The 24,715-nt window shown below is 39.0% G+C and overlaps 1 protein-coding gene across 2 annotated transcripts in view; it reads right to left on the minus strand.

The window, feature by feature from the left end:
* Nucleotides 1–766: 766 nt before the first annotated feature.
* Nucleotides 767–24,715, minus strand: part of PHF14 (PHD finger protein 14) — a 147,165-nt gene continuing 123,216 nt past the window's right edge. For both annotated transcript variants that reach the window (XM_056857413.1, XM_056857414.1), the window contains one exon: nt 767–849. In XM_056857413.1, the coding sequence (XP_056713391.1) occupies nt 808–849 (42 nt within the window). In that variant the 3' untranslated portion in view covers nt 767–807. The remainder of the gene's footprint in view (nt 850–24,715) is intronic.

The following is a 24,715-nucleotide window of genomic DNA, read 5'->3' on the forward strand; positions in this document are numbered from 1 at the left end:
TAGACTGGTTAAAAAAAACCCCACTTTTTTTGTTTTATTTTTTCTTTTATATGAGCATCTAGCCTGATGAAGGGCTCTGTGTAATTCAAAAGATTGCTCACTGCCTTTTGATATTTTGGCTGGTCCCAATAAATAGTTTCAGAGGGTAGTAGCCATGTTGGTCTGCAGCAGAAGAGCTAGATTTGAGTCCAGTGGCACCTTAGAGACCAACAAGATTTTTGGGGTGCAAGCTTTTGAGAGTCAAAGCTTATACCCCAAAAATCTTGTTGGTCTCTAAGGTGCCACTGGACTCGAATCTAGCTCTCCTAATGAAACAGTATTACAGTACTGTCATTGGACCTAAAATCTTTGCGTATATCCTATATATTGAATCAAGCTCAAAAGGATAAAAGCCAATAACCAACCATACATCAATATTGCAGGAGGTGGGACAGAGTCTGAGTCATGTTTGGCCTTTCAGGATATCACATTGAAATTATACAATTAAGAAGTTCAACAACTTTGTATAGCAAAAATTAGCAGAAATGAGGACCGCCTTTCCTTTCTGCCCATAACCTGGAAGCTTTAATACATAGAATCATTTGTCTCTTAAGTGCTGAAAAATGTTTGTTTTCATATAATCACAAATGTCACTGAGAGCCAATTAAACAACATCCCAAAGCAAGTTACATTTTAATTTCCAATGTCTTTTATTGACAATGTTTTTTTTTAATTTTACAATGAGACACATTAATCACTGTAGCACTACTTGAAAATATGTCAAACAGTAATGTCTATTTTTTCATATTTCTCTGTTCCATGTTTGGCTCAAAGTGGTGAATTTTTTGAATCCACTTCATTTTCATCCTCCTGTAAAACAAAAATATGAGATGTTTTATTGAGCCTTCAGAAAAAAATAAATTTAGCACTGTAGTCTACATATGAAATATACCTTCTTGAGCAACTGTTTTGTATGACATATTTATTTTCAGTTTATAGGTCACTTTTCAATTTTGCAGTTTCCTAGCAGCATACAAACAAAATAACAAAAAAAGTCAGTAAAACAGACTGAGCTGATTTGGAAGCCTGTGATACAGAAATTATGTTATTTTATTTTGTAAGATCTGCTTTTTCACCATGTTGAATTTGATATTTTTGCATTTTCTTCTTTTGAGATAAAATTTAAAAATGACAAAAAATCAGTACAACAATATTGATAATAAAGCAATGACAGATAAATCCAACAACAGACTGCATTTTAGAAATATACACTGTAAGAACCCCCCCTGACAAGTCCTATACAGAATAAAAGCTTAAATATCCCAATAGAATAAAGATTTTTACATTTTAAAAGTGTAAAAGGAATAGAACTGTTGGCTTTCCCTAAGGAGGGAATTCCACGGAACAGGAGCTACAATTAAGAATGCACTGGCAACCAAGATCAAGTTAATTCATGCCATCATTTTCCATATTATTATGTATGGATGTGAAAGCTGGGCAATGAAGAAAGCTGATAGGAAGAAAGTAGATTCCTTTGAAATGTGTTGTTGGAGGAGAGTGTTATGGATACCGTGGACTGCCAAAAAAACAAATCTGTGGGTTACAGATCAAATCAAGAGTGAACTGACCTAGAAGCTAAAATGGCTAAACTGAGGCTATTGTAAAAAATATTGTCAAAGGCTTTCACGGTCAGAGTTCATTGGTTCTCGTAGGTTATCCGGGCTGTGTAACTGTGGTCTTGGTATTTTATTTCCTGATGTTTCGCCAGCAGCTGTGGCCGGCATCTTCAGAGGAGTAACACTGAAGGACAGTGTCTCTCAGTGTCAAGTGTGTAGGAAGAGTAATATATAGTCAGAAAGGGGTTGGGCTTGAGCTGAATCATTGTCCTGCAAAAAGTAACAAAGGTAATGTGCTAACCATTGTCCTGTAAGTATCAAGATAATGTGCTAATGGGGGTGTGGTATGTTAATATGGAACCATTGTATCCTGAAGTGATCTGTTAATGTGTGAAATCCAAAGCTAATCTGCATGGCTATTGTTGACTGTAGCCATGCAGATTAGCTTTGGATTTCACACATTAACAGATCACTTCAGGATACAATGGTTCCATATTAACATACCACACCCTCATTAGCACATTATCTTGATTCTTACAGGACAATGGTTAGCACATTACCTTTGTTACTTTTTGCAGGACAATTATTCAGCTCAAACCCAACCCCTTTCTGACTATATATTACTCTTCCTACACACTTGACACTGAGAGACACTGTCCTTCAGTGTTTCTCCTCTGAAGATGCCGGCCACAGCTGCTGGCGAAACGTCAGGAAAGAAAATACCAAGACCACGATTACACAGCCCGGATAACCTACGAGAACCAATGAGACTATTGTACTTTGGTCACATTATGAGAAGACAAGAGTCACTGGAAAAGAAAATCATGCTAGGAAAAGTTGAAGGCAGCAGGAAAAGAGGAAGACCCAACAAGAGATGGATTGACTCTACAAATGAAGCCATGGCCCTCAGTTTGCAAGATCTGAGTAAGGCTATTAAGGATAGGACGTTTTGGAGGACATTGATTCATAGGGTCACCATGAGTCAGAAGTGACTTGACAGCACTTCACACACACACACACACACACACACACACACACCATTCCTAATATGACAATCTCACCCTCCCATGGACCCTACAATAGCACCTCATTATTGAATCTTAATTTTCAGGTGATATATGTAGATGAAGGTAGTCTTTCAAATATAACTCTCATATAATGGAGCTCTTGCAAAATAGGTGTAATATGTTTCTTGCATGCAGGCCTGGACAGCAACTAGCCACCGCATTCTGGCCCACTTGTAATTTCCAAATAGGCTTTCAAGAGCAACCCCATGTGCTATGCACTAAAATAGTTAAGTCAAGAAGTTAGGAAGGTAAGATCTTTGAACTGGCTTCTTACCAGGTTTAAGGTCTAAATTGGTTATCCTGGTGGATGATCTTCATTGGAAGACAGAATGAGGAGGTGTGTCCCAAATAACTCTTCTAAACCTTAAGCAGCTTTCAAAGCCGTTGATCGTGGGTTTTTTTCTCTGGATCACTTGAAGGAGTTTGGAGAACTAAGATCTTTGTTGTCTAGGACAGGGCTCAGTTGATGCACCTGCCAAAGCTGGTGAAACACAAATTTGGCTAAATCACCATTTAATCAACTGGAGCCAATCTGGATCACACAGTCTCAGCTTGGAAACCCTATCTTTCAGGTGGGCTGTGGTCCCCATCCTGTGCCCCTATGTCCCCAGCCATATACAACTCAGCATTTACTTATTTATATACTCTGCCTTTTCCATCATCAAATGATGGCTGAAGGCAACTAGACTGAACTTCAATTTATTTGCCCTCATCCAGTGTATTATGGACTTTGGCCAGGTAGGTATTCAAGGACTTCACTGCTGTACCTGGATCTGATGAAAAGGAGAATCAGAGCCAAATGTCTGTACATATTGTGGACATCTCACCCCACGGCTTCAGGTGACCTTTCTCAGTGATTTCATGCAGATTTTAAAACAGCATGAAGGATAAATGGAACCCTGCAGGACTGCAGCGCAACTACCAGAGTCAAACAGTACCACCCCCCTCCTGACTACTTTTTGGAATCTATCTGTGATGTAAGACCAAAATCACCACTATACAGCACCTCCAACTCCAAAATCCTGCAAGTGATCCAGAAAAAAATACCACGATCAACGGCTCTGAAAGCTGCTTAAGGTTTAGAAGAGTTAGTTGGGTCACACTTCCTCGTTCTGTCTTCCAATGAAGACCATCCACTAGGGTAACCAATTTAAATCTTAAACCTGGTAAGAAGCCAGATTGAAACAGGTCCAGAAAAGCCCATTTCATACAAGAGCCTGAAGCTGCCGTGTCACCACTAAGGTTGGAAAAGGAAGTACAGCCTCCCCTGCCCCCCCCCACCACATTACTAACATCAAATGGGTCCAGAAAAGGTTTTTAAAAATTTATTTTTATCCACATTAATGGACATTTTCACTCCCTCAGCAAGGGAACCAAGCCACAGTTCAATTATGGCAACTTTACACTAGTTGGACATGCATCTAGTGTACATAAAAGGCAGTAGTAAGATCTTGATATATTCATCTGTTTCTTTGAAGAAAATTTAAATGCTAATTTAAAATCTGCACACAAGTTTCCTATATAATCCAGGTGCTGCTGTGAATAGAACCCTTCTCTATCCTTAGAATCAACTTAATTAGTAGCTGCTTCAAGAAATTCCATAAACAGGGAATCTAGTGAAGCCTTGAAATAAAGACAGAATTCAGCATATTTCTCTCTAGATCATGGTCAGAAATTTTCACTAAATGCTTTTAAAAATGCAACAAATTCCTTTTTACTTAAAAATTACTTTTGAACAGCATATGCCATTGGGTTGGAAGTGTTTCATTTTTTGGAGACCAGATACGTTTTCTTCACCATTTGATAAAAGACAATAAATTTAACTTCAGAGACACTTTATGTGCTACAGCATCGTATTTTTGTCCCATCTAGCAAGGTTTCTTGACAGGTCTGCCAATTTTCCAATTACTTGTACCGCCATATGTTATCTGAAGATCAGTCAGGTCTAAAATAGGAAACATGAGCATGTCAGGCAACCGCATGCTTACAATATTCTACAGCTTCAGCTCTAGAAGTTGGGCTCATAATTCATGGCAAGCTTCTTTGGAGCCCCCTGAATAAATGAAGTGACATCACAATGCCAGCATCCATAGAAATGAGTAAGCGTCTTGTGCCCAATGTTAAATGGTGACCTCGAAAGAATTAATTATGGAAGCTAGAACATGAAATTCAGACGGCTCCTTGTAAACGTCTCTTATCAATGACGAATTTATTAATTATGTGCAAACTAAGAATTTTTAAACATTTTCGCAGACTATTAAAACACAGATTTAATTGCTATCATCAGATCTACACACAGTTATGCTGAGCCAATGGAAATAAGTTGTAAATTAGACTGTTGTATTGCATCAAATATATTCCCATAAACAGTATTAGAGTAAAACTGAATCATAATGGTTTGCAAAATTGTTATAAAATAGCTATCTATCCCCATGAGAACAGTAACAAAAATCTAGAAGTTAAAATTTGCTATTCAGAATTCTGTATTCACACACAATTTCTCAAAAGTATGTGCCTGTGAAATAAGTGTAACATCTGTGCAAGTAACTACACAGGACTGCAGCCTTAGAGTTTCACTGAAATCCTGGACAATACTTTTCACAGCACATTTAACTAGCATTTACTCTTTGTATTCAGAATATCAAATTGGCACTGTTTCTAAGTGATAAGTAATGTTTGAACTTTCTGCTAAATGGACTATTTAGGCTAATTATAAAGGCATGATGCTGAACAGACTGAAGATTAAACATGTTTAATGTATTTGCTTTACTAATTACCATCAACACTCAATATACCTTCTCATCCTAAAGGAACTCATGTGATTAGGAGTTAATGCATGGGGTTTCATCACTCACTCACTCACTCACTCACTTGTATTTGCTTGTAGTAGGCACACTAGTGGTAGGGAAAAACCCTGCCCAGTGGTCAGTTCTCTAGTTGAAGTCAAATCAAATTCAGAAGAAGCTGATCATAACCTGTCTGCACACCTTGCCCCCTCTTCTCTTTCCAAACCTGGAAAGAAAATAACTCTTGCCCTACAATTAATGCCAGAATCTTTCCTCAAAACCATTCTTCACTTGGACCTTGAAACTACACTTCTACTGGCTTCAAATGTCATGGTTTGTGTAGCCATGGACATGTTCTGGACATGTGTGAGATGTCCTTCTGCTCTTCAGCTTCAGATTATGGGCTGCCCAAATCCCTTGCTATAGGAAATGGACTTTTGCAAGACCTGAACAGGTAGGTGGCCATACATTTGCCAGACCTGCCTTACCATCTCGGTCTGCTGCTTTGGTCTCTTGCCTGTTCCTTCTTAAGCAGAGGACATTGTACAGTGTGTGGATTATTTTACTCTCTTTAGTGTGCTTTCCAGTCTTGTGCATTACTGATGAATGTTTAATATTGGTTTGAGTACCCGAGTTTGCTAATTTTCCAGCCCCGCCGTTTGTACCAGTTGCTTCAATAAACTTGTCTCAGTTTTCACTCTACACAGATTCTCAGTATTCCTTCTGAGCTTGTAAGAGGAGCTTTGCCATTTTGTCGGCAGAGCCTTAGAGTAATTTATGTTGGTCTTTGCCCGGGCTGGAGACATTTATTTAAGTCTACCATAGAATCTAAGCCAGGAGCACCTTTAACATAGGAGAAGCAGTGGAAGGCATGTTTCATCTTTATGCTCAGGCCATTTTAGCATGGAATTTAAAACTGCATCACATTCATACTGACATGTGTCACCCTGGCCACATAAGCTAACAGGTTTTCCCCTTGTTCCCTAATATATTACTATTTTCAGCCATACTAAGGGAACAGTTGCCCTTCTGATCAACAAAATGCCTGAATTTAACCAGATAGCGTAACTTGACTATTGTCCTTCTTCCCTGCATAGGTAAAGCAAAAATGAAAGTAAACCTCTTAGTCATTTTGCAGGCCTTCTGAGATTCTAAGAAAATAACTCCCAAATAATTGTAGAAACTGACAATTTTCTTTACAATGGGGGATAGAGCAGATTATATGCATCATATTTGGAAATGTGGAAATATATAAAAAAATGAAGTAATTAGGGTTGCCAGATCCCTCTTTGCCACTGGCGGGAGGTTTTTGGTGCGGAGCCTGAGGAGGGCGGGGTTTGGGGAGTGCAGGGACTTCAGTGCCATTGAGTCCAATGGCCAAAGCGGCCATTTTTCTCCAGGGGAACTGTTCTCTATTGGCTGGAGATCAGTTGTAATAGCAGGAGATCTCCAGCTAGTACCTGGAGGTTGGCAACCCTAGAAGTAATGGAAAGTTGAAGGAGAAAACTACACATCCCAATTCCAAAATTATACGCACTCTGCAAACAACTGGAAATGAGGCAGAGCAAAACATCAAATACAACCAATTTCTATGGAAGGCATTTGGAGTGGAAGAAATTTCCCCCCATTTTGCTTAGTGCTAGAAACTTGCAAAATCCTCTGGCTGACTTATGCCTACAAAGTTGCTTCCTTTGGTTTACCCTGCTTGATGCACAGCTATAAAGCCACATGTATGTATATTTAGATTTCTTGCAGGTACAAAATTAATTAAAACTCCACTGTGCTGTGAAAACTTGGAGAGAGAGGAGAATTAGGGAAAGACAAGTCTGATCTAAACCAAACAGATAGAATTCAGTGCTCACTTTCAGCATTCCCTTGTAAACTAGAAGACAAATTTCTGCCCTTAAATCCGAAGATTACATATAGACTTGAAGTGCCAGACAACTATTATCTCTACAGGAACTGAGAGACTTCTATACATAGAATGAAACGTACATCAATCAGTCAATTCATAACCCAATTGCAGAAATATGTGCTCTAAACTGTACCTACAACTTGCCTTTCTGTGCAAATCAGCTAGGTATGCTGTAAAAGAAAAAGAAAAAAGACCCTACAATGCTATTGCTACTAGGGGTGTGCAAAGAGGGTGCCCTCATCCATCTTCCATTGTTTCCAATGGAGGAAAGTAGGGCTCCATAAAATTGGACCCAACCCAATCTTTACCAAACTTGGGAGTTCTTCTAAAGATAGTCACCAGTAGCTATGCTGAAAATTTGGTGCCTCTACCTTTAAAAGCCCCCTCATGCCCCAGAAAGATTCCCCATAGGTTATAATGGAGCCAAAGGGTGTGTGTGTTACACTTTAAAGCACTGTGGAACCCAGCATGAATGTGTCAAAGCGTTTTTTTTCTTTTTAAAGGGTTCGCTTCCCTTTCTACTGATATAGCTGGCAATCTTGAAATGATCCCGAAAAAGCTGAATTTCCCCTGCTTTCGGGATCGGAATTGCTGACTATAGCTTAAACAGCTGTTTTTCGCCCAAAAAATAGCTGAAAAATGCAAGCGAGGTATTTTTTAGCTATTTTTTTCTGGTTTGGCTTTCCTGAATACACACTCCTAATCGCTCCAGCATCCATATATCTAGGATATGACGTCATGTCTTATAATGGACAATCTCTACCTATACAAGAACTGCTGCAAAGGGGACTGCTTTGTTGCTGCTTGATACTTTAAGAACTCTGACAATGTATGTGTAGAACAGACTCTGAGGGGCATTTAAAAAGTGTTGATTTGTGGAACAGGCACTGCTGCTGTTAGTCATTAGAAAAATATAGCTAGATGACTGCCTTTTTGCAGAAATTGTGCAACAAGGAATATGCTGTGTCTGTAATTGTTTTAAAAAACAACACCAGGCATAGACTAAAAGATTTGCAGTATGGTGGAATACATCTGGAACAAAATCTGTGTCACTAGACACTAATCACATGACAAACAATATCCAATTGGTGCCTGTAATAGTTACCTCTGCAGCTGCATTCCATACAGAAAGCACAACAGCAAAATATATACAACTGGGAAAAAGGTTTCTGTGTGATCCCATTTGCCAGAAACATTCCATTTTGAAGACTTAAGAATACCACATTACCTTGCACATCTTGAAGAAGGCACGTGAACTATAAACAACAATTAAGAAACAAACTGTGCAAGAACAGAGAAGCAGCTGAAACTCTTGAGCTGCAAAGGATCAGAGCAACCCAAATGTAACAGGTTAGATGAGGGGAAAAAACCCTAATTTAAATGTGTGAGAAACCAGCGCGGAATGTAGAACATCGATTATAAAAGAAAATAAGTGGTAAAAGCCCCCTTCAGAGATGAATGGGCACTTACTGTTATATCTGAATAGAAAAATAATCTTATATACAGAGAAAAATCTGATTATTTTTTGCCCATCCCAACGTTCTCAAAAAGAAATATGTAGATGGGTTGAATATGCATTCTCTAAGCTGGCTCTAAACACTAATATGAATTACATTGGTACCACTGATGTACTTTAGTAGTTACATAATAGACACTACACTGTCATCACTTGCTAAAATGTTGAAAGTATTTCCTCAGAGGGCACAGATTTTGCATTCTGCTTTTCTTTTGCGCCTACAGATTTCTTACCTGCTTAACGTAACATGCCAAGTTTGAAAGAAAATATGCTCAAAGGGCAATAGATTCAGAGATAAATCAATCTAACAGTTAAATCAGCATGGAGAACACATTGAACCCTCAGTTGCACACGGGGTCTTTTCCTATCTCATGTTATCTCCTTTAAAAAGTGTGGCTGACAAACCTTATAATGAAGCACAGTAAGAGAATATGACTGGAACGCTTCTTTAGCGCTGGATATTACAAGCAAATATAAATTTCTTATGATAGATGGCAGGTTCCTGTCACCGCATCTATTTAGCGATAAGGCAGCTGTTTATTTCCCAAGGAAAGGAGACCCTCGCTACATGGATCATTTTCATAGTGACAAGCTTGACAAGTTTGACATTTACTTCATGAAATATTCTGAATCAGCCATCAAGAAAATGCACCCTCTGGGGCCACTGGGAAGCCGACAATCTTACCTTTCATTGTGTATCTCCATTAATTCTCTCTGTCAAAACCCAAACAATATCCGAACAATGAATCTTTCAAATCTCATGGTTTTAAAATCGAGACTGTGAGCAAAGAAACCTTTTACCGCAAGTAAGAACTGACCTCAATTAACGACTGAAGCCACATATACCCTCATTTGTTCAGTGCAAAGAGTTACCCTAAACTGAAGCAACGCACGCTGAGAAGAGCATTACAATTATGTAGTACTGACATGGTACTCTAGATGGCAATGCAAGACCATGTTAGATTAGCAGCATTACTATTTTAGATTTAGCAAAGAACCTTTTAGGGTCTATGAACACCTGCATGTTTATCTCAAAAACGAGCTCCTTTAATTTGTGCTGATACAAAAACTTCAAGGCTTAAAAAACAACGGTCTGCCAAATTCTGTATTTTCCATTTACTTGCTTCTAATTCCAGTGAAAAGGGATGTGTGTACTACTGCATACTCCTCAAAGCCAAAATTCATTTACTGCTCACTACCATTCTAGGATTTTATGCCAGCTCTTGAAGTCTCCATCTGTTTCTCCTCCTTTTTAGCTTTGGAGGAAGTCTCTCCGCAGAGTGGCCCTTTTGGACTGCTGCCACTACAGTTGTGATTTTCAGCTGGGCAGGTGGTGATTGGAACCTTACAAGTACAGCCAAGTCTACTCTACTGAAAGAAATATGATGCTTCTTTTGGTGTTTGGAACATTTTATTTGCTTACTTCTGAAGGTGTTAAATAGGCATAATGCGAAAGAAGTTACTACAGAGCTGGATGGTTCCTAAATGGTCCCTTCCAGCTTAATCCCTCTTCCTGTCTCAGTGCAAGGTGGTTCAGATGCATCATGCCAGAAGTATCTGCACAGCCTAAGGAATAAATCCATTTAATTTAAGCCACATCCAGACGGAAAAATGCATTAGAAACACAGGGTTATGCAGGAGGATATTCCAGATTTGGAAAAGTGGCAACAAAAGATGGACGAATTTGCGGTGATGGCCAGACTGACCAGCTTGATGAAAGAGAAGACGACTGAAGAATCCCAAAAGAAATGGGAATGTTATTTTGATTATGTTAAATGGAAAGGATAGATTGTTAGATATAAGGATCAGCTTATAAAATTTACTATATAGTATAGAAGGAATCTATTATCTAAAATGTAGAATATAAGAACAATGTATAAGATGTTTGAAATGTAAGATGAAATAGACTCCCCGAAGGAGTGCAAACTGTGTGAGTGTATGTGTATATAATTTGTTTTTTCTTGAAAATTTTAATAAAATATCTTTTAAAAAAAGAAACACAGGGGTATGGACCAATGGAACATGAATTACATTTAAAACAAACAAACAAACAATATAAACGTTGTCTTGCACATATATGAACTGCACGGTCATCATCGTCTAATTTTTACTGAACCAAAATCCTCAAACACACCATGCACCTTCACAGACTTTATTCTGCACACATTTATTAATTAAAACATTTATATCCCGCCTTTCCTCGTGGTTCAAGGAGGCATCTGTAGAAACCAAGCAACTAAACATCAGTGTGTAAGTGATTCTTAACAGCAGCAATATGGCTCCCCAGGGAAAAAAGCCACAGATCTTGGTGTGCATTCAGAACTTGGGGAGGTGGGGGGAGGGGAGACATTTGGGATTTTAGACTGCTCATTCTCCCTACCTACAAGGGCTTCTGATAGATAGTGCAGGAGCATTGCTCATGCTGCACAGAAGATAGAATCCCAGATCCTAGATCCCCCCATAAAGCTGTATAGAGCTTCCTCATCTGGAATGCTGTTTTTATGTCCCGATTGCTTACTTTTTTTTTTTTACTTGTAATGAGCCTGCTCATCATCTCAGGTCCTCCTTCCGGTTGAACCCTCCCTTTGAACTATCTGTTCAGTTGCAGCAGGGGGCCTCTCTTTTTGGGGGGGGGCATAGCTCTAGTGTGATGGGACCCCTTCCCCCCAAAGAGATGTGGAAAGCCCCATGCTGCCCAGCTTTCATAAGAAATGTTAGGCCATTCTTTTGGGGTAGGTATTTTGCAATGCATTTCATTAAGCGAATGCTGTTTTGAAGGAAAGTCATACAGCTGTGTACTTTTTGTCTTTAAATTATTACTGGTTCATACTTAGATCAGCCAGTTCAGATGAGGAAAATGGGATAGTGCTGCTGCTGGATGAAGGCTTGCAAGGACTCGCTTTATGTGTTTACCTTCCTGCCCATGTTGCTGAGAGCCTCATTTGGCACTAAAGGTGCCTTGCCTCCCTAGAGGTGGCTGTCATTTGAGCCCCCATGCTGGCCAGCTAACTGGGGGAGCACCTACATGGCTCCTCCTTACTTTCAGCATGGGGTCCCAAAGCCTTTAATAATATCTGTATTGAGAGAGCAAAAATGAAAGTCAAAGAAATCCTTTGTTGTACAGAATGCCGATTTATTGTAGGAGCTCTACAGAACTCACTCTAAACCCTGTTTCCCTAGTTGGTCTGTGGAGGAGGAGCCCCTCACCAGTAGAGGTCATGTTTAGTAAGTTGCTGCCTTCTCCAATGGGAGAGGCAATCCCAAAGGATAGGGAATGTGCTCCTGCCCTTACTTGGGAAAATCTAACTTATCCTCTGGGTTTGGAGACACACAAGGCTTCTTCTTCTACCTTGCTCTTCTGAATATGCAGAATGCATTTGAAGTAGTCTTGGAAGAGCCTCGTTTGCTTATCCATCTTCTTCATCTGCTCCACTAATGCCATGCATGGGAGGGTGAAACTGGGTAAAAAAAGAGACTCTCCTGTCTTGCCATCTTAGGTCCTAACAGATTTCCTTTGAAAGAATCCAGGACTGCATACCAGAGGCCTACGTCACTGCTATTTAACTGGGACTTGTGGATTGGAACACAGTCCTTCCATCATGAGGGCAACTTGTTAGGGTGGGCAGAGTCTTTCAGCCCATAACTGTCAAGCCTACAACGGGGTACATAGTGGGGAAACAGAAGAAGAACACTGCTCCAGACCCAGGACTGGTCCCCTTCTGCCTAAACCTGTGAGCCTGAGGCAGGCACTGATTATCATTTTGGAAGAAGGAGGCAGATTGAGAATCCCTGTTCCATGAGTTGTGCTGTGCTCAAACTGTACTCTAGGAAACCTAGTCTATGGGTCCAACAGCAAGCTAATGGTAGATTTCAGTCACTGTAACCTTGTTGCTTCGCAGTGATATTAAATACATATGGTCTGTACTTTCTTCCATGCAAAACTTCCATGCAAAACTTTCCTCTACCTATAAACACATTAAAGGTAGTGTCCTAATGAACCACAATGAAACTATAGTTTCAATTCCAACTATAGTTTCCCTTCCAACTGCACAACAAGGATGAATTTATCTCATTTACTGAAAATGTTGGTCATACTGAAAAAACATTTTAGGCAAAATGTGTGCAATGCATGGTTCTGACCAAAATTAATTAGAATTTTAATGTTTTATAATTCCACCATAATTCTTGAAATGGTGCATTTATTTCATAGTCATAAACACTCAGATCATTAAGTAAAGTTCAAAATCCGTGTTACTCGCTACATTTAGCAACCTTTGGCTGCTTTCTTCTGTCTTGATTCAGTTTTCAATGCATTGGATAAGCAATTGAGAAACACAATTAAATTTCTTGATACTGCATATTTGGAATTCTTATTCATTTAGTATAAAGGGCAATTAATTTACAATTCTACAATGAATTCCCACTTTGGTGGGCAGTGACAGATACTGAAATGAACTTACAGGAAATGCTTCATTAAATTTACTGTAATAAGAACTGAATGTTTTTATGTAAAAGAAAAAATCATCTTTAATGTGATCAAGGTTAAAAGCTATACATTTAGAGTATTAGTTAACATGAATTCTTAGTAAATCTATAAATCTGGACAGCCAATGTCATGGAATCCTAGTACGTACAAAGACTTTCATATGCCCCTTTATTTAAAATAAATAAATAAATGTGTATATGAATATAGGAGTAGTTACTCATATCAATTTTGTATTAGAATACTCATTGATCTTTGAGGAGGCTAACTAATGGTCAACCAAAATGGACCCTCTATGCCCTTACTGATACTACAAGGCATACATTACAACACTGCAGAAATAAATGGACATCTCTCGTAATCCACTGGATTCAGGACCTTTGAACCTTATCAATATTTGAATGTATGGCACATAGACAACAATTGCATATGGACATATTTTTAGACATTTGGAAACTCTTTACAGGTGCTTATCTGTAGAACTTGCCAGAATTATTGTTAGATTTTCTATTTCTTTTCTGTTTGGGGTGTGGTAACTGTTAAAGGGCAGATAACAGATGAAAAAGAACGTAAGAAATTAACTTAAATCCTCTGTCAGATTAGTCCTGATCTCAAAAAACTCAGACCAAAAACAGAGCTCTTCAAAAACAAATAAGCACTGAGAAATAATTTTGTTTCCTTTATGAATTGCAGATGTTGTTAAGTAGACACTACAGATTTAAAATGCTACAGGACATCTTTTGTTGTCTATGCTGAGTCAACATTCCAACAATCCAGTTAGGTAATATGTGGGGAAAGGATATATTTCATACTTGTAAGAGTATGACAATATAAGGTGGTTCAAATATATGTAAGGCATTTTATAGAAAAATTATAGATAAGCCATTTTCATCCTAAAATTAGAGGACAATTTACTTTTATGAATTGGAAGAATCTGAAAAAAGCTGCTGCTATTTACCTGAACATTCATTGTCTAGATGATTACTAAATGAAAGATGTAAAGTTAATGACAATTTTTTTTTAAATGGTAGAGAAATTATACCGGGGCAAAACATACAACCTAATTGGGTTATATTTCAAAATGGTGGATAACATTTTAATTCAGTTTCAGTCATGCATGAATGTCTATCAATACTATAAGACATTGAAAACACAAGAGTAAATATAAAATGAATTAATGCTGATGCTTGAAATGCCACTTTGTAGGAGAAGGTTTTTTTAAATTTTTATATGAAGTATGGCTGTGCACTTCAATTAAAAGAAACACCAGGAACGTTTCTTGAAAGTGATATATCAGATGCTAGTGTAGTGAGTAAGAAACTAGCTAATGGTGTTTTGATAAGGTTACCTGACTGATAATGTAAAGCTATAAGAAAGGACATTTGTACTAAACTTATATGTTGCTGCATTACTTTGGAATTTAATATCTATAATTGGAAAGAAAGAAAAATTCAATACTGTAAAAATGGAAAAATTCTTCATTAACAAAAGAAGCAGAATGTAGACATGGAATGAAATTTGTATGACACTGGAATAATAACAGCGGCATTAGAACATATCTTCAGTATTTTGAATCTTCTTTATAGTTTGAGCCACTTATAAATTTGTGATAGTATTAAAATGGAGAAAGCAGAAAATAAAGGGAATGCCACATACACATATATGGGGGCCCAGGATTGGATCTAGGGTTGCCAACCCCCAGGTGGTGGCTGGAGATCTCCCACTATTACAACTGATCTACAGGTGACAGAAAACAGTAAACCCAGAGAAAATGGCCACTTCGGAAGGTGGACTCTTTGGCATTATACCCCATTGAAGTCCCTCCCCTTCCCAAACCCCATCCTCCTCAGGCTCCACCCCTAAAATCAATAGGTATCTCCCAACCCAGAGTTGGCAACCCTCAATGGATCCAACCAACTTTTCCACTAGAAAGGAGAGGGTCTCTTTGTCCATCAATAAGACTCTAACTAGAGATCACGGGGCCTGTGTAGACAAAAGCCATCTGTGAAGGAAATCATAGAACTAATACAAGAGAAAAGGGCATCTAAAAAGGAGTTGGAGCATTCAGCTACAATAAACCTACCATTAAAATTATGGACTGGTCATTTCTTCGTCAGAGGGCAAACGGGCAAATTTAGCAGGGGATCAAATACTTTCCCCCCTCACTGTAGATATGGTGACGACATCTCTATCTTAGATTGCTTGAAAGGATAATTCAAAAAATCTACCCATGATAACCAAAAAAGGAAACTCCATGTCTGAGGCATTTACTGGTGGAGGGTGGGAATTAAGAGATATAACTGACTGAAGACTTCTTATAATTCCTTTACATGTGCTTTTTTTTTACTCCAGGATCCTCAGCTATGGCTCACCAAACCCCATAAAGGTAAAAGATAAAGGTCCCCTATGCAAGCACCGGGGCATTCCTGACCCATGGGGTGATGTCACATCCCGACGTTTCCAAGGCAGACTTTGTTTGTGGGGTGGTTTGTCAGTGCCTTCCCCGGTCATCTCCCCTTTACCCCCAGCAAGCTGGGTACTCATTTCACCGACCTCGGAAGGATGGAAGGCTGAGTCAACCTTGAGCCGGCTACCTGAAACCGACTTCCGTTGGGATCGAACTCAGGTTGCTTTTGACTGTAGTACTGCAGCTTAACACTCTGGGCCATGGGGCTCCTACCAAAGCTCATACCCTGCCAGAAATTTTGTTAGTCTTTAAGGTGCTACTGGACTCTTGCTCTTTTCTACTGCTAGTGGCAGACTAACATGGCTACCCATCATGATCTACCTGCCACCTGTGGTCCTTTAACTGCAGATGCTATGGTCACTTCCCATGAGTGCCTATGGATATTTTATTTCCAAAAATGGTTTCAGCAATACCATACTTCTGTCATCCACAAAATGAAGCCAGAAAAGAAGCTTGTAATGGCTGAATGCGAAGAAAAGAAGGCAGGGATAACAACTCTGTCATGGAGAATATATACAGATTCACGCTAAACATACATTAACTTCAACTTCAGATTCACAAACAATGACTGTCATCCCAATTTAAAAAGACATGAACAATTCACTTGGTTTTTACTCTTGTGGCAACGATATTATCAGAAACTTCAATAAAATGAAAAGTTTGTTATATATTGTGCAACTGAATATCTTTCATGTCATTACTAGGAGCTGAGTTGAGACCATGTAGGATAAATACCATAGGTATTATAAAGTGAAAACAAGAATAAAAAACCCTTGATGATTTTCATCTCGGTCCTGGCCTCCAGAAAAAACCCTCAAGAGATCCCATCTGACACTTTATCTCTCCATCTGTGACATAAATGTTAAAAGTCTACTGAAGTTCAGGCTCATGTTTATATCCAGATATTGTCAGAGGGGATACTACCACAAACAATTTATATTCAGAAAGTATATAAATTAGTATACAATTTTGCTTCCAACTTGTGACCAAAGGGTTAACAACTGGGTTATGGCTGCCTATTTCATACAATAACCTTGTGACATCCAAAATAATTTACATTGAATCAACACACTGCACACTCTTTTCCAGCTCTGCCATTCAGACCTTTAAGAAACCCTCACATCATGGAGACTTGCATAAAAACATTCCTCTTTCTAAAAGAATCTCCAAACTGTAACCTGCCAGCAGTCTAACATCTGATCTCACTTCAACAACAAACGAAATCTTATGCACCAGCAGACTTCAAACTCAAATCAAGTCCCTGCCCCTTTAAATGCTGCTTTGTAATTGGTTTACTTTGTAGTGCTTACTATGAGAGAAAAGCCCCCCCAACCCAATGGCAGCATAAAAAAGCATTTTAAGAACAAAAAAAAAAAGCAATCTGAAAGGGGGGCGGAGAAATCCAAGCCTTGTTTTTAAAAAGCCTTTCTTCTGCTTAGAAAGAGCTCTGAGGAAGCAGGAAGCATTTGAATCCCTGCCTCTTTATATGAGGCTTTGTAATTGGCTGTGAGAGAAAGCAAGCTTCTATGTACTGCACTTTGCCTTATGTACGGGGATTTCACCTGGGCTGAGCTCAGGGGAGATGGAAGAATTGGGTTAACAGAGGAACGGGAAATCCCGGGATTTGTGAGGGCTGGCAGCAAGGTCATCGCTAATGGATGGAAAACCCATGCATAACTTCAAGGAACAAGCGAGACAGATGGGGGGCGAAGGTGAGTGAACGCAACCATGCATAAACGACCGAAGAAACATCCCAGACTACTGTTCATCAGTTCATCCCTGAGAGATGATCTAGTCACAAAGAAACCACTCAGCCTGCTGTATTGTGAAAGGTTTTCTTCCAGCAAATCTACTCACAAAGCTCATAACTGCTGAGTGTGCATGAGTGTATATAAGGTACACTGTACACTTGCAAAAGCATGCAAGAAATTATTACAGGCAATTTTTTTTCAGGTATTCACCTGTAGAAATGTCACACTTATTTTCAGAAAATTATAAATGTTATGATCCTCCAAATATTCTCCATTGACTTTCGCACAAACCCACCCAACCATAGCTTTCATTTAAGCTGGAAGACAGACTTTCTGCGCAGGTGTCAATGTCAAAGCCACAGAAAAGATACTGGTCTAGTCTAGACTATGGCTGCCATTCAGCAAGGGAGCATTTCCAAGTGCAGCCAATGAATTCCCACTGTTAGCTATTCAATGGTTTGTGCATGCAATTCTTGGCTTTCCACAGCAGCTGGTTAGAGCTGGCTACACATGATTTCTCTGGCTTGTAGCCGTTGCGAACCTAGTTATTTACTAATGGTTTTGTACAGTTCTGAAACAACATATGTAGCCACAAGCAAGACACTTACAGATTTAAACAATTTGGGTGCTTGCATAATTAAATCATAGACTGCACGCACAAGTGTAAATAAGGACCCAGAGCAAAGTACAATTTATCTGTAATTAGAGTTATATATTCCCATAATGGAAACATTATAAAAATTGTTATTACTTTCCCCTACTATTACAGCAACATGGCATCAGCTACTTCACTTTTGCATGTTTTCCTTAAGTATGTGGCCTCCCAGCCAGAAATAATTTCAAATGATAATAATGGTTTCATTGGGGTGGTTGAATGCAATTCAAATGGCAAGCCAGAATTGTTATGGTATGTTCTGACCTGCTGTTGCTTAACGTGTGATTTTGTAAAGCAATCCAAAGCATTGATTCATTTGATGTCCTGGGGAGGGGGGGTTGACTGTTTAATTAATATATGCATTTTATTTACTTGCCCTTCATCTCCCCCCTCCCTCTCATGTTGCATACATACATGTTGAAAGAGGAGAAATAACAACTGCAAGGTTAGAGGAAATAGGTGTGCCTCTACATCTGATCGTTTTAATGCGCAACCTGTACTCTGGACAAGAGGCCACAGTTAGAACAGAATATGGAGAAACGGAATGGTTTCCAATTGGCAAAGGAGTCAGACAAGGATGTATTTTATCTCCCTATCTCTTCAATCTATATGCAGAACATATAATTAGGAAAGCTGGATTAGATTTAGATGAAGGTGGAGTGAAAATTGGAGGGAGGAACATTAATAATTTGAGATATGCCGATGACACTACATTATTGGCAGAAAATAGTGAAGATTTGAAATGACTACTGCTGAAAGTTAAAAGAGAAAGTGCCAAAGCAGGACTACAGCTGAACATCAAGAAAACAAAAGTAATGACTACAGGAGATCTTTAAGGGTGACAATGAGGAAATTGAAATTGTTGAAGACTTTCTATTCCTTGGCTGCAGGAATAGGGAGACTGCAGCCAAGAAATCAGAAGGAGATTGAGACTAGGAAGGGCAGCCATGAAGGAGCTAGAAAAGATTTTGAAGTGTAAGGATGTGTCACTGGCCACCAAGACTACCGTAGATTAATTCATGCCATTATATTTCCTATTATTATGTATGGGTGTGAAAGCTGGACAGTGAAGAAAGCTGATAGGAAGACAATAGATTCCTTTGAAATGTGGTGTTGGAGGAGAGTGTTACAGATACCCTGGACTGCCAAAAAACAAAACAAAACAAAACAAAACAGTGGGTTATAGATCAAATCAAGCCTGAACTGACCCTAGAAGCTAAAATGACTAAACTGAGGCTATTGTATTTTGGTCACATCATGAGACGACAAGTCACTGGAAAAGAGTCATGCTAGGAAAAGTTGAGGGCAGCAGGAAAAGAGGAAGACCCAACAAGAGATGGACTGACTCAATGAAGGAAGTCACAGCCCTCAATTTTTCATTCATAGGGTCGCCATGAGTCGGAAGCGACTTGACGGCACTTAACACACACACACACACACACACACAAGGTTAGAAGTATCTTTTCAATTATCAGGTATGTGTGTGTGTGGGAGGGGGTGTATGCAAGAGAAGGAATTCAGAAAAGCAGCACCCATGTTTTGCTTTGTCAACTTTCTGGTCTCCCTGCCTCACTCATCAATAATTTTGTCCTATGCTATAATGGTGGTTAAATTAGCCAATATAAATGCTGGCAGTTTTTCTTTCGCACATACCTTCACAATTCATAGTATTATTATGAGGAAACCAAAGAGTGCAGCTCCACTGTCTCAGCAAACTGCAAGTACCACCATAAGATATAACACACATAAAGGTTATTGCTCAACTCTATTCTAATAAAATAGCAATGCAAAAATCTGACCTACTAGTAAGAGCAACAGCAAATGCTGCAGCTTGGCTTGGTCCATACTCAGGTTTCAAGTTGATGCCTCTCTTGTCAGATACTGGTTGTTTTTTTTACTGCTCATTATAGAAGCATAGGTGGTGCTACTAAGAACATACATTAACTGGCTTGATGATTACTTGAATTCAAAGATCTAAACTATTTAATATAAAATCTGTGACTGCTGGATGAAGATGTGGGGCAGGTAGGAAGGTTATTATAATATTGCGCTCCACTTTTTGGAACAGATCTGATATAAAAGCCTCCACGTAAGTCCAAATAATTGTTGCAACATGGTACAGTTCTTTAACAGGATTGTACCAGCTGAGGTTTCAAGTGGAATGTTTGCTTGTTTGAAGGTAGCTACATAACAAAATTGCACCTATCAGAAAAACTTACACATGTGTGTAGCTGTCAGCATTCTCCCTTAAGCACAAGCCAGGATTCAGCCAGGATCAAATGCAAGCATTTCGCCGAAAGTACGTTCGATCCTGGCTGAATCCTGGCTGAAACAGGGAATAAAGGAGGCTAAAGTGACCATGCGTTTCAAACAAATCATGTTATTAATCCAGCAACAAAGACTGGACGAGTAGTATCTGCTTCTCAGGTGCGCCTAAAGTAGCTCTTTGGATTCAGGAACACAGAATAAAACAGAATTTCCTGCCATGTCCTGGCAGTGCATTCTTTAATGAACACCACCCATCAGCCTATAACGCCATCTTCAACGATAAACGTAGGGCTTGATTCCTGAATGCCCCATATGATGTAGTCGCTAGAATCGTAAAATAAGTGAAAGGGAAAGTATGTTTTAAGACTGTACAGTATCATCTACTACCTCATCACTTAATTTCTAATCAGCTTTCAGATATCTGAGAATAACAACTCCCTCCACAATTAATGTATGCTTCTATAGGGTATGGAACATAGCTATCATTAGTAAAATGACATGCCATAGGCAAATCAGAAGGAAGACTGACACAAAATTAATTTATGTAAAAGATGGGCAATATTTCTAGCATTTTGAAACAACAAATTTAATGTTAGCATCAGTAGGGTTGCCAGGTCCCTCTTCGCCACCAATTGCGAGGTTTTTGGGGCGGAACCTGAGTAGAGTGGGGTTTGGGGAGGGGAGGAACTTCAATGCCATAGAGTCCAATTGCCAAAGTGGCCATTTTCTCCAGGGGAACTGATCTCTATCGGCTGGAGATCAGTTGTAATAAAAGGAGATCTCCAGCTAGTACCTGGAGGTTGGCAACCCTAAGCATCAGTCAATATTCATTTATTATAAAGATCTGAGAATTTGTAGTAGACAAACTACAAAATAATTAAGTGGGAAAATCTTTATTTGTGATGATTGCTTCTAACTGTTGTATTATTTCTAATTGATGTGGTGACTTCTATATTGGAATATCATATTTATATTCTGAATATAGTGATAAAAAGATGAGATGACAGGGATCTCAGATCTTATGTCAGAGTTTAAATTTAGACTTGACAACTAGCATATTTCATTTTAAAAACCCAGTAACGTGCAAAATATCTCAGCCATACAGAAGCTGGTTTCTACAGAACTGCAACCAAAGGACTTCAAACTTCCAACATGGCTAAGAAAATAAATTAATGATGTATGTATTTCATTTTATTCAATAACCACACTTGCTTTGGTGTACCATTTACAGACTGATCAGACAGTGGACAACAAATCTATTTTAACTTTCATTTGTCCTTTCTTTTAAAGGGATACACAAATTCCTTCCTGCTCCAAACGCATGTGGCAATGGCGGAGTTAAACTTGTCACACACATTTTAATACTGAAGATTTCCTTTAATTTATGGCACATATATTTTCAAGGAGGAAAATGCTGATGCTATCTTGGTTATAAGCTTGCCACTGAAATGATTTAGAGAGTTTTTTTTCTTTCCACACAGTATCAGAATAAGACTGTTCTTTGCAAGCAATGAATTATAGCTGACACTTCAAACCTATTTCCTCTGTATCTTCTACTTCAGAAAAATGAGAAAACATAAATATTTATTCTATATATACAGAGGAGACATAAGACACTGATAAAAATGATTCATTACAGGATGATGAATAATTGTTACTTATGTTATTGTTAGAACAGTAAAGGGCACGAAGTGTTTGCCAGCTTTTAATCTGAGGGCACCAAAGGTTATTGAGCAACAAAACAGCAACACTTTTGAAATACAAAAACAATAACTATTTTGACCACAATTAGTTTCATTTCAAGAAAGCAGGGGACGGAACCGTAAACAACATTGGTTACAACACATTCAAAATTAACAATATTCAGGTTAATGAAGACACTGCACACAAGAACCAATAGAAAGTCACCAGATATTAATAAATCTTTCCCTCTTATTTCGTCTACCTCTCTAAGGACCCCCACACCTCAGATCACTAGCTCTTAGGGTTGCCAGGTGCCCACTGGTGGCAGGCAAACCCCCGGTAATGTGCCCCTCTGCCCGCCGACCAGCTGAGGGCCGGCGGGCAATTGTGCACGCGAGTACTGCCTTATGAGGAGCACTTAGACCACTCAAACCGGAAGTGCCACCTCGCGAGGAGCCTTAGACCATTCAAACAAAGGGTCGCTGCGGCCCTTTACCACTCAAACTAACAGTTTGAGTGGTCTAAGGCTCCTTGTGAGGTGGCACTTCCGGTTGTAAACTGGAAGATCTGCAAATAAACCTCCCGCCGAAGGTGAGTGGGGACCTGGCAACCCTACTAGCTCTGCTACTGTGGTTCAAGATGCCTACCTGGGGGGTAGGGTTGCCAACTGCCAGATAGTAGCAGGAGATCTCCTGCTAATTCAACTAATCTCCAGCCGATAGAGATCAGATCACCTGGAGAAAAATGGCCACTTTGGCAATTGAACTCTATGGCATTGAAGTCCCTCCCCTCCCCAAACTCCGCCTTCCTCAGGCTCCGCCCCAAAAATCTCCCACTGGTGGCAAAGAGGGACCTGGCAACCCTACTGGGGGGGGGCAGGCTGTGGCTCAGTGGCAAAGCATCAGCTTTGCATGCAGAAAGTCTCCACTTAAAATATCATGCGGTGGGTGACCTCCAGGTGGACAGCGGCTGCCAGTCAGACAACAGGGAACTTGTAGACTAATAGTCTGACTCAATATAAGGTAGCTTCGGTTAGAGAAGGTCTTTCCCCAAGAAGGGAGGCTGGCACTGTCTCCTTCAAGTTTTCACTTGAAATGAAAATGAAAACTTTTCTGGAAGTCACGTGAACTGACTTGATGACTGTTAATATGGTATGTTTCTATTTGACTGTGTGTTTTTTTACTGTATCCTTTGTGTTTGTCCTTTTAATGTTTCTAGTTTACTGTATTTTTACTTGTATCCTTTGTGTTTGTCCTTTTAACATATAACTGTTTATTTAATTGTTGTGAGCTACATAGATAGAACGGCAGCAAATTAGTTACATATTAGCTAACTATATAAAATAATCCAGATAATATGTGAGTTCGTTCATCATGGTAGGGCATGAGGTTCCTTGTCTACAGGTGGGATAAGAACAATTTGCTCTGAACAGAACCTGGATTTTTGTTAAGCAACTGCTTGCATGATACAGTTGCTCCATTCAAAAGCATTACATGTTGAAGAAATTGCAAGATACATTGCAATTTTGACATAAAACATTCAAGCTTATTTTAACCTGACCTTGGACAGGTTGTGTGATTATTAGATGGAATGAACAAAAAATCCTGCTTTTAAATATTAGTTGCCCCAAATCAAGTAGTTATACAATAGATTCCTCTGTCATCTAAAGAAAATGCATCATTGTAAAATTCGAGGAAATAAGAGTTCTAACCAATGAATGCTGATTTGTTTGCCTTTAATTTCCTCTCAATACTAAGTTCATCAGAGTGTGACAATTAATTAACTTAATTAAGCTAACAATTATGCTCTTTCACAGGTCAATATGTAGAGCTACTCAGATTAATAGCACAGCTTGTAAAGTTAATCTTGTATAATGCAAATGACACTAAATCAAGTATTAAATACTTTCTTGAGTAATAGAAGGAGTAGGACCAAGTATACTTTAAAGAAAAGGTTAAATAAAGGCAAATGCTTCGGATTTGTGAAAATGTTTTAACGGAACTAATTCATATTTAAACTGGGTACTCTGTTTCAGCAACCTCGGCTTAAACATTCAAAATAAATTAACTTGCAAGACCATATTTGTTTTTGTTTTCTTGTGCATTATAAAAGAACTTTAGACTTGCTTCTTTTTACGACAAACAGTATAATAAAGCTACATGCGTCAATATGAGAGAAAGACACAGCTACAGTACTAATCTTCCAAAAATACCTCCCCACCAAACATAAACCTTTCTTCATGACGTATGATGAAGGAGCCCCAAGTAAGTAAGACACCAAGGGCTGCCCCATGGTAGCTCACCTGAAGTCCTACCCCTTACTGCAAATTCATACAAAGAAAAGAACACGCACTCTTGGCAGAAGCTATAGTAAGAGGTGAGGAAAGCCTGCACTAAGGAATGAGAAAAACCATACTTTTATTTATTTAGTTAGTTAAAATAGATAACATATAGCATAAGAATGAAAAGCACCATAAAATCCAACAGCACACTAAAACCTACAGCTAATACAGATGAAAACAAAGGGACA

This window comes from Euleptes europaea, chromosome 11 (assembly GCF_029931775.1).
Source record: "Euleptes europaea isolate rEulEur1 chromosome 11, rEulEur1.hap1, whole genome shotgun sequence".
Classification (NCBI taxonomy): Eukaryota; Metazoa; Chordata; class Lepidosauria; order Squamata; family Sphaerodactylidae; genus Euleptes; species Euleptes europaea.